The sequence below is a fragment of the Betta splendens genome, chromosome 15 (genome assembly GCF_900634795.4).
Source record: "Betta splendens chromosome 15, fBetSpl5.4, whole genome shotgun sequence".
In the NCBI taxonomy this organism is placed as follows: domain Eukaryota; kingdom Metazoa; phylum Chordata; class Actinopteri; order Anabantiformes; family Osphronemidae; genus Betta; species Betta splendens.
The window spans coordinates 12,605,066-12,616,733 of record NC_040895.2 but is presented as its reverse complement, the minus strand read 5'-3'; the positions used below and the strand labels follow the sequence as shown (position 1 = coordinate 12,616,733).

The following is an 11,668-nucleotide window of genomic DNA, read 5'->3' as shown; positions in this document are numbered from 1 at the left end:
AAGCATGCAGGCACTCAACCTGTCGAAGCCACGCTGGGCTGTGTTGAGCCCTGAACTGGAAAATACCGCCTGTCTCGCTGCAGTTTTGGACTGTCCAAAGCAGCGGTTCTCAAACATTTTCATGTCACAGGAGTGCAGACAGACGCACATTAGGCCAGCGGCTCTGCAACCTGTAATAATTCAACCACTTTGAAGGTTCACTCTGCCACTGGTTTGGTGCGGAATTTATTGTTGAACCTTACGACCATTTGTCTGACTGCAATATTCATCACTCATAGTCGGTAACTCTATTTTATCCCAGTCAGCTTCAGGCAAATTTCCTGGTGTTTTATATAAACTAGTATTAGTAGTCGTTAGGTGTGAAGCACTGGGATATTTCCTATTTGATGTGAAACATGATGGAAGTTAATTGAAAATTATTTTTACATAAAAATAAAATGCATCTAAGCTATATCATAATACAAATGTTTATTTATTGAGACTATTTTGTCTCATTTGTTGTTGTAACATTTACCAGTTCATGCTTTAAAATCCAACCTACTTTACATAAATGTGCATACTTCTAGCTTCTTTCCACAGAATAGTATGAGCATAAAACGGAAAAACAGCCTAATTAATGTCCCCCATGATTTGACCAAATTGCAAAGGCCTTTGCGAGAAATATTCTAAGTACCTTCTAATTTCTATAATATTACTTTATGGAACTTTTCAGGAAATGAGATGCAAATTGGCAGAGCTGCAGAATAAAAGGATTTTAATTCTCCTCATTTAAAGTACTAAGATATCTGCGTTGTGTATATATAACATACAATTAAATGCACTGCGCCATTCATCAAAAGAAAAGGTGGCCCAGTCCTTATCAACAGGTGCTGCAAAGTAAACACCTGGATGATTCATTGTTTGTAGATCTCGTCTCCTTTTCCACAAGAAAGAATGAATGAGTTCCCAGCAGCATTAAACATTAACAGGGAATAATATCTGAAGGAACAAAGCCCTTTGATTGGCGGCATCCATGAAGTGACGCTTAAACGACGATGTAATGAACAATAGTCTCGGGCTTTGTTTGTAGACCCATAGGCCGGCTGCCCCACAATGAACCCACAAACACAAACATTAGCCAGAAAACAAACCTGGTCGCGTTTCATAACGGGGCTCCCACGTGAAGTCACACATCAAAATGCAAATGTGCTGTTCACACACACACACACACACACACACACACACACACACACACACACACACACACACACACACACACACACACTACAAGAGATTACTCATGTTACCTGTGGAGCCCTGGACTGAGGCCTATTCACAAACTCAACATATTCTGATTATGCAGCGTTTCACGACGGCCCTGTTTGCGCCGAAGCACCGCGCGTCTTATTAATCAGCCCTGAGAGGCCTCCCATCCATCCAGGCATATGGCCGCTTGCCTGCGGAGCATTTTAAAGGCAAGCGGCTCCATACAACAACCATTAAAACCACAGAGAGCGATACGCCTGTAAATTATTTAGCCGGGAGAGCGCCGTAAATCAGCGCGGGCGCCATGCGCTGAACATGGCACATGCTGTAGTGAGAAACGCGCACAGAGCCACTATTCACGCCTGGTGCTGAGCGCGGCGTTTCGAACCCCGCGTCGTCCACCGTGTCCACACAGACCTGTCAATGTCAGTCGCAACTCATTCGCTGGAGTTTATTATGAATGATGCATTTGGGGGAATTCGTGCAATTGCTGACTGCGGTGCTCATGCGAGCTGTAAACGATGGCTTATGCTTAAAATCAATGCTGCTCCATGATGTTGTTTTTGAGAGTGACTCCAATAGATCGTCAGTGGAACATTACTCCACTAAACCTCTTTATTGGGTCTAATTCAGTCCAACACGGCATCTGTGCCGTTAATTTAGCTTTTACAAAGTTATCATTTCTCAGACCTTTATTGAAGCTCTTAAGCAGGTGATAATGGCGCTAGATGTTTATTAGTAGCCACTGAGTTTATGTTCAGACACTGTGGCCTTATCGGTTAAGTGAGAACCTCCCCAGCAGCCTAAACTTAACATTTCGTAGTTTAGAACTAATCAGTGTTTCCTTACGCTCCTATCCAAATATTCCATTTGTAATTTTTTGAGGCATAAGTTATTCCTGAACGTCGGTGCTTGAGATCTGGCTTGTCGACAGGCTTCACTGTGACTGACACACTCATCAAAATGAGAATCCTTCTTGCCTGGGGGAACTGTGATACCTGTCAAATAGTGGATATCTTTTAATGTTCCTGTCTCAAATGCATGTCAGAGCAAATGCCAAGTCATAACATCAGTTATTACGCGGATGTTCGACGCCTGATTCCTCTTATTTACCCAAGGTTTCAAACGATCCCTTCAGTTGTCTTCCCTGCCTTCTTTGGTGAAAATCATCAGCGTGACAGCTTCTCTATCGTCACATTTCCACTTGATTTCATCTGTTTATTTATTTATTTTTTGATTGACTCCTTGGGTGTGCGCCGCGTGCGAGCGCGTACGTCACCGAGAGGCTTTGCTCCCGTGTAACATTTGAAGCTCAGAATGTTAATGGTTTGCATTTGCCAGCTTCCATTGCTGCAGCAAATTAGCTATTGTACACCGGCGTGTCAGAGACGCTCTGCAGGCGCCGCGGCGCTGTGCGGCTTCCAGTTTGCTCACGTACTGTTTGTGTGTTGGGGGAGCGGTTCAGCAGATGACTGTCACAACACTTTTGGCTTTCAGAAAAAGCTCTGTAACCTCGAGCCACGCAGTGGAGAGAATCTCTTGTCACATGAAATAGCAGCGATCCAAAAGCTGAGGTTTGTCAAGCAACGCATACAAATTGATGCTGTTTAAATACTGTGCATCGTGCAGCAGGTGTGACTTGCAGCTTGTTGTTCGGTGCCTCCTCCAAGTAACTGCAAATAACGTGGGGGAGCCGTGCTTAAGTGCTATTCTTCAACTACACTCACGGGCTTCTTTATTGCGTGGTTTAATACAGCAGTTCTGTCTAAACTTGACATTTTTACAAGGTTATCTGTGTCTAATGTTTTGGCAGCTGAGGTGGACTGCCTCATTCACATATTATCTGTCTCGCAGGATGGATACCGTACAGTAAGTGGTTCTCAGGTGTGTGTGTGTGTGTTTGTGTGTGTGTGTGTGTGTGTGTGTGTGTGTGTGTGTGTGTATGGGTAGCTAAAGTAAAATATTATTAATAATAGTAAAATATCAGTTTGCATTTTAATAAAACATAAGGTTCCAACTCAAACTAACAGTGAATAAATGATTTATAGCTGTTTTTATTGTTTTGGTTTGTTCTTTGCATCCCTGTAAACATATTTACCTACAGACCTTGTGCTTTATTGAGAATAATTTTATACTTCACCATAATGCATTTGCTCTATAATCATTATGAAGCAATACAAAACGCGTTATATAGCAGATTTTATTAGAAATGAGCAACATATCTGAAAGAAAAACACACAAACCTGCTTGTTCAGCGTTGGCCACGTTGTTGTCGCCACTCCTAAAGCAGCAGACAACAGAAAAAAAAGCGGAAAAAACAAATGGATTGTGGGTAATTTGAGGTTCAATTTTGCAGTTAACACTAAAATGCATTAAAGCAATAAAAGTGACACGAGCCCCCATAATTCCTGGGGCTGTGTTGCTGTATGTCTTGCCCAATTTGTCTCCCAGTCAGGCCCATTAGTCTACCGCGCGCTCTTCTTAATACGCTCGGCTCCTCCAAATGCCTCAGATCAATGCGTGATACATCGCAGCATCATCACTTACTGCATGTGGATGAGTTGAGAAATGTCCCACCCTTCTCTTATTTCCTCAGAGAAGTCTCTATTGAGAGAAAGTCATACGGGCGCTCGCCGTGGAGCTGCCGCTGGTGCAGTGGAGAGGGAATTGTTTGGTCCACTGACATGAATGAATTGCTGGAGTAATGTGTGTGCTGGTAATACTCGAATAGTTTATATCAACATGATAAATATAGCTCTCATAAATCAAATAAGAGTTATGTGTTGCTGTTTTTCACACTTGGCTCTGGAAAACTCTGGAGAGTAACACATTGTACACCTCCTCCTCCTGGATATGTACAGAAAGTTCTGGCTTTTCAGAGGTTCCTTAAATTGGATAATAGTCCTGCAGAGAACCACCAATACACGCAGAATTATTAATGTCCCCACATGATTCTAGACGGGGTGTGAAAAACAGCTGCCGCAGTTGTTCAGTGGAGCTCGAACGCAGAATGTTTACGTGTGTTTGAGCAATGGAACAACGGCCACAGGTTGTGCCCCACACGCAGGATCCATTACAGTAAATGATGAGCTTATTTAAATGATCACTCCATGTTCAGTAGCTTCTTGGTTTCCGCTACTGCATCAACGCCAGCTCCCTCAACATGCTTTAATTTACAGTCCAAGGAGAGATTAAAAGCAGAAAAGGCCACTCCCACATCACTGACAATCAATGCTCTCATCAACCAAACCCCACGGCAGCGAAGAAGAGGCCCTTCACTGTGACTTCTGGTTGTCTCCACTTTCCCCTACAGTAAACATGACTCAGTCGACGCCCACTTTGTTTGAGAGAACGTGTCCGAACTCGCCGCATCCAGTCTCCGGTTTCCATGCGTAGGTGAACGGATCCCTTGAAACAGTCAAACTTACCGAGCCAGAATGAGAGGTCAAAAAGCCAAAGAGCCAAAACCTTCCACCAAATCCAGCGCCGGCTGAGCGGCTTCTGCTCGAGCCGACGCCATTAGAGGTCATGTCCAGAAAATGCACAACATAAAACACCAGCACTGCACAGAGAGTCTAGGACCTTTATCACATTTAAGCTGTGTTGTTTGTTGTTGTATTGTTATCACTGTTGTATTATCAATCTTACTAACTGGCAACAATGAACTTAAAGATACTGTAATGCCTTATAAAAATAACACATGTTAAACAATTGGCTGTTAAATGTGATAAATGTGACATTTGCTTATTGTCCAATTATTTTATCTAATACAACAAAGACCTGGGCGTCTGCAGTCAGTCAGCGTGTGAGTCATGGTAATTGGAGGCCCACACCCATGGAAGTGACATCATGCACTCACACTGTCGCTGTCGCCGCCAGAAGACGGCGATTGCGCGGCCGACTGGAACCCCCGACCTGTCAGCGACGCGCGGACGCCTTCACCTAAACCCTACGCGCAAAGACACGAGTTCCAGATGAGGTCCACTGCATTGGAACAGCTTCAAACAATTAAAAAGCTGGTGCGGACGTGCGAGCGATAGCCCCTCGCAGACGCGTCCATGCTTTCTCATGGAGCCGACGTGCCCTTTCGGCGCCGGGCCTGCTCCCGACATTTCCTTTGCTTTTCCCCATTTATCAGTGACACACAACAGCCTCATCAGCGCCCGTGCTACTCCAGCATATTCCATTAACGTGCCGGGAATAAGGGTGCATTTCCATAAAATATTCCTTGTCAGAACCCAAAAATGGGCAAATTATCTGAACACTAAAACACCCCAGCGCACTGTAGATCCCACCGCCGACAGAAATGACCTCAATTAGGCTGTCTGAGCGCAAGAAAGTGTCTCACTGGTTGGAGATCTGAGTGGCACAGATAGATCAACACTGCCACTTCTCTCACATCACCTGGATCAGCACTCTGCATTTGTAAATCAATGAGGAGCGTAGCCACATGTAGAAGAGCTGGGAGGGATTCCTGTCCGCTTTGGCACCGATTTTTGAGAACCAAATTACCTCCATTACAGCGCTCGGTTGGGGACTGCGTTCTCGGATCAGTCTGTCACAAAGGAGTGCTTTGACGCTGGTGGCTGCCGCACGTGACCGGCGACGCTGTTGATTTCTCTTAATCTCCCGGATAATGTGCAGATTTCGCGCAGGTCGGCGGCGAGTCGCCCCGGATCTGTTTACGAGCGTCGAGGCCCCCGCTTTGTTTCACGCCGCTCGCTTTATGGCTTCATTGCTACAGTCGCAAATCTGCGGCCACCTCCACGGCCGCTACCGCAGTAAATCACACAGTGAGATAATGACGGGGGGGGGGGGGGGGGGGGGGGGGGGGGGGGGTGGGGTCCAGCTAAGATGACACCTCTTAGTGCGATTGGATGCTGTGGGAGTGCACACAAAAACTTGGCCGCTAACAAAGAGCTATTCCTGTTGTGTGTGAGGAGTATGTACAACATACTGGGGTCTTTGCTTGTAAAACATGCGTATGAGAAATATTAAGTGGCCACAAAGTAAACGGCACAAGAAGCCGTTATTGATAGAGCTCCTTTCCCCCGTCACTGGAAGCTTTTCTACTGCAACCGCAGCCTGATAAAACAAGCACATCTACATAAAGGATAATAATCACTCTCTGGCTTGTCTGGCATCAGCCTCCACATTACAGCAGCTTCCCCTTATTGACACAGCTGTTACACAAACTATAGACTTGCCACTGCAGACTACAGCATGTCTTTATATTGTGCTGCACACACACTAATGACAGCTTTAGTGGTGGTGATTCAGCGGGGTTGAATGTGGGGTTATGTGTGTCATGTCCAGAACCCCCCCCACCATCACCACCACCACCCAACGCACCCCACCCTTCGCTGCCAGATGTCCTGCCAGGTTTCCTGCACTGTCTCTATCCCTCAGGAGGCATGAATGTCCCAAGAATCTAAAATGGCTGCTCCGCGTCTTGACCAGAATTTCAAAGCAGCTTTGTGTATTTTAAATTGATTCGCTTCTTATTCCGTGTACATTTTTAATCAATTAGTGTCTTTGATTTGTGTTAGGGCACCTCAGTCACCTAAACCTTAGGTTATTTATTCATTTTTTTAAAAGATCCAATGATGAACCAGAGTAGTGAGCAGTTTTTTACATGAAATCTGTCCTAAGCTTTAGAAGAACATGAACCCAAACCCTTCTGTAGTATGAGCGTCACTAACAGCCTGTTTAAACTGTCTTTAGAGTGTCGTCTTCCTGGATCCCTGAAGTGTGAACAATAAAGTTTTTACATCCCATATATACAGAATAATAATTAACAAATAAAATTGTCATTAAACGTATAGAACGTGTTTTGTAACAGCATTTACCTGATTTCTGTTGTACTACACATTTTATTTATATATGATTAATAATGTTATTGTACCCAGGGGTTGGTGGTAGATTTGCTCAGTCCTCAGTCCTCCTACGGGCCTTGATGGACAAAGAGAATATTCACTTTAATGCTGTTGCATACTCTAATCCCCCATGTTCTCTCTCCTCTGTGTCAAATCTCCACAGCAGAGGGAGGGCTGGTAGGTGGGAGTGTGGGTAATTCATGCACACATGTGCCTGCCTGTTCCTCCGGTGACAGGGCCAGGAGGAGGGGCACATGATAAATTGCCTTCCACCGGGGACCTCCGAGTACAGCCACCATGATGTGGGTAAAAATGGAAATTGCTCCCTTTCACCGTCATTACATCAGTTTAGGACGCGCGTGGGTCCTGTGCGCGCCACGAGCGCTTGCTTCGTCTGAACGGACGCCGTGCGAGAGACAGGGGACGGCGGAGGCGAGGAAGTCCTCTAAATAAATAACACGAGGTGTAACGCAGCTGGGTCAACACTGTGTCCAGAGGAGCTGACGGACGTGTACTGCACCAGGCGTTTATAGAGGACACGCACGAGATATACGCCATTTTAGTGCTATGCTGATAATTAATTGCGAGTGTGTAAATGAAGATATGCACCGCTTCTCATTCACACAGTTCGCTATAAAGTAATATGGAGGACAAACACGGAGTTAATTCTAGCAGCGTCTAGTTTTTTATGTTTCCTGTGCGATAAAACAGAAAGAGCTGAATATTAAATAAAAAAGTTCGCGTATTAGTTGTGTGTTAATACGGAATATAAACTGGGCTTCAGTGTGCGCTTTTACAAATTGAAGCGGAGACCTGTGAGTTTTCGTGCCTGCGTAAAAATCCTCGCACTAGTCGGCTGGATATTTTTAATAACAAATGTAGTTCTGTACATTAAATTTACAGTATGGGTGAGATTATCAAATGCAAATTAATAGCATCCTGGTATTGACCATCCAAACAGAAATAGCTTACAGTAAATGTATAACCACGCCGAAGTTTGTCCTTTTGGAGCAGCAGAGTTTCGCTCCCAGAAACACAGAAGATACACAGGTCGCAGATGCTTCCAAAAAATTCTAGTGCATTGACCCCGAAAGTCTGCAAAAGTTTGTCCCTCTCTTCAAATTATAAAATATTTTTTTCACATTTTAATTAATTTAATCAAAATACATAACTGTGCTCATTATCTTAAAAATGTGATAATCGACTTTTCTTTTTTTTCTCGACGTGTTTCACACATTTTACTTTTTCCACAACACTGCAAAAACTGACCCCCAAACGCATTATGGTAAAAAACTCAGCAAATTAATTCACTCATACACATTTGCTTGTTGTCCACCTGTCACACACACACTCACAGCGCATTCAAGTTGAAGTAACTTTATAACACGAGGGCTCTGGTTAAACTAAATGTTTAAAGCTGTCCAGTCGTTTTAAAAGAAAGAAAGAAAGAAAGAAAGAAAGAAAGAAAGAAAGAAAGAAAGAAAGAAAGAAAGAAAGAAAGAAAGAAAGAAAGAAAGAAAGAATTGCAAACTTGTCCTCGTAACAACAATCAACTTATAAAGTCAGCTTGGGACGTTAAATCGTTATGTTAATAAAATGAATAAAATTGGTTTTATATTTGACCAATATTTAAAAATGAATAATGTTCAGAAAATGAGGCACACGGATATATGGAAAAGAATTGTTTCTTATTTTTTCCAGAATACATACAAAAAAATACCAATTCTCTTTCCAAGGTGAACACCTGAAAAATAACGGCAATTTAAAATGTGGACATTTTTTGGGGAAATTGAAGAAACAAACATGCATGTAAATTATTTTCTTCTCAATGAGACATTAAATAAGAACAAATACAATCATAGCAATTTTCAAATTAACATCAAAATGAAGAACCCTACTTTAATTAGTACTCTAACGTGTGTTTTCACTTTACTTATAAAGTTCAGTTTCATCATAATGCACTTTTTGAGTTGCTCAAATATTTTTCCATTTGCAGCTATTGTCGTCTGCTTTAAGCCGACGTATAAATAAATACAATTGAAGTCCACGGATCCCGCCCATAAGTCTAGCGCTGTTAATATAAAAGTCTTTATATTTGCATTCTTAGTATTATAAACTTCTCAAAGTCTTTCTGGCTCACTGGTATCCGAGCGCTGACGCTGTGGTGAGTCTCTGACCGTACAGTGCGTAAGGGGAGTAGTAGGGGCCGGTGGCTGCGGGGACGGGGACCGGGGCACCGGGGGTCGGCAGGGGGCTTTTGGAGTAGGGGTGGTAGCGGCTGCTGAGTCCTAGCGCGTGATGCGGGCTCCTTAGAGCCAAAGTCCCGGGGCTCCCGGGGGCTCCTGACGGTGGCATGTGCATATGGCAGGCCATGGCCGCTGCTGCGGCGCTGGCCAGCGAGGACGAGCCGGGATACCCAGAAATCAGTTTCTCGGCCCCGGTAAAAGCAGTATGTGTCCTCAGGTGGTTCAGGAGCTCCTCCGAGGTGGAGAAGCGCTTGTCACACGGTCCATTTGCCGACACCCAATTGCAAACATGTGGCAGAGGGTCGTTGGGGAGCATGAAACCATATGGGTACAGGGGGTGTCCGCTAAACGACGGCGCCGATGAATGGACGCCGTGTATGGGGTGCGTCGGGTACATTAGCGGGTAGCTGGACTTGAGGGCGTTAGCGGCCGCGGCGGCTGCGGAGTCGTGCGTGCAGGAAGCGCCGGCCGCGCCGGCCAAGTGGCTGGCGCAGTGGTAACTGAGGCAGTAGGGGTCTCTGCACAGGCTGGCTGACATGATGGACGGCGGAGAAGCGCCGGCCAGCGGGCTGGATCCAGCCTTACTGCAGCCCAGCGAGCCGGCCAGCTGTGCGTTCACCAAGCTCCCTCCGTGGGGCAGGAAGTGCTGGGGGTAGCCCGCGTAGGCCCCGGCCAAGCTGCCCGGGTAGGTCATACCCGCCGGAGGCAAAGGGAAAACCGTCTGTCCCGGTTTGTAGGGGGACACCGGCGCCACAAGTCCTGACCCGAGAACGGATGCCGAGGATACAGATGTTACAGATGAAGACTCCGAGGAGGGGGCTTTAGTGCCGGGTGTCGTCTCCTGGTGCTGGTTGACCTCCACATTAATTCCACCACAACTCACGCTTATCCTACTGTGGCTAGTGGTGCCCGATCCGTCCGTGGTGCCGCTTTTGTTACAGTCAGACTCTTTCTTTTCGTCCCGTTCCCCACATTTCCCCTCTGACGGCATGGGCGAAGCCGAAGTGCTGGAGTTGGGGCTGCCCGTCCGCGGCGTGAACGGCTGGCAGGTGGCGCTCGGCACCCGGAAACCGGACTTCTCTCCGCTTGAGACGCCCGAAGACGAGTCCTTCTTGTCTGACGGCTTAGAATAAGGTTTGAAGCTAGACTTGTCATCCACACCGATGTCACTCAGTTTCAAAGGACCAGATTTAGATTCCTTTTCACTAGATCCATTCGGCGTTACCGAGGATAATTTGGAGGAGGGCGTTGGGTCCGGTTTGCCGATCTGAGAGCAGGTCTGCGCCAACAGAGCCAGCGGACTTTTCTTTGCATCTAGCTGCAATAACAGATTGAATAGATGTTGAATAAACCTATGAACATGCAGCACAATGTGTCTATTAAACACAACATTTCAATACCCCACAGCGCCGTTTATTGAGAACATTCAGCGACAATTACGTGCGTAGATATAATTATTTGTGTTATTGCGCACGGGACAAAACTGAATCTGTGTTAATTATAGGAGACAAACTGCTTTGTTTTGTAATACGTTCCCTTTAGGATTACATTTAGGCAAGCGAGAGTGCGGGACAGCAACGTTACGCTTCCCAAACCAGCGACCAAAAGGCGAAACACTGCAAATACACTGAGAAGTATTAGAAATCGTCTCCTTACCTCTATAGGACTGACCGGGGTCGACGGTAAAGGCTGCAGGTACTCCGGGTGCAAAATGTGTCCCGACCGTGCTGTGAGCATTTTCAAAACCTTTATGGGCAGTCGGTTCGCTTGCCGTAGTGGATCAGCCGGAGGTGCGGAGTGAAGAAAAGGCTTGTTGATGCTCGCTGAGCTGCTATTCCGAGAACTGCTGCTTTCCCACAGTGCGCAAATATCACTATTTTTCAGGGCAGACGCCGAGGGCGACGTGATCATGTCCCAATAGTCAGGAAATGAAACGGCGAAGCTCTCGTCAGATTCATTAAGGAAATTAAAAAAAAAAACAACAACAGCTTCGAGCCTCGGTCTCGGTGAAAAAAAAGGGGGAGAGAAAGGACGGCGAAACGCTTCGATATTCAGTAATCCTGGTGGTAAAGGAGCGAGGCGCGGCGGCTGGAAGGAGACAGTGCGAGGTTATCGCAGATCCGTGGCTGCGTCTTGCACCATGAGCGCTGCGCCTTGTGTGCGCCTGTGAGCAGGTCCTCGCTCTGTACTCCCGAAGTAGGAACTGCTAGAAATTTTCACTTCAAAAGCAACTGAATTAGTCCGAGATTAAAGCCTTTGCCGCCTTCCAATCAAATGGGACCCCGAGGTGATTGGAGGGTC

The 11,668-nt window shown here is 45.8% G+C and overlaps 1 protein-coding gene across 1 annotated transcript; it reads right to left on the bottom strand.

Moving 5' to 3' along the window:
• Nucleotides 1-8,790: 8,790 nt before the first annotated feature.
• On the bottom strand, nucleotides 8,791-11,668 carry LOC114842073 (zinc finger protein 503). The gene is made up of 2 exons (XM_029127559.3): nucleotides 11,024-11,668; nucleotides 8,791-10,685 (listed from the first exon to the last, which is right to left on the bottom strand). Exons 1-2 carry the CDS (start codon nucleotides 11,276-11,278, stop codon nucleotides 9,258-9,260), a joined length of 1,683 nt encoding a protein of 560 aa, XP_028983392.1. The 5' UTR covers nucleotides 11,279-11,668; the 3' UTR covers nucleotides 8,791-9,257.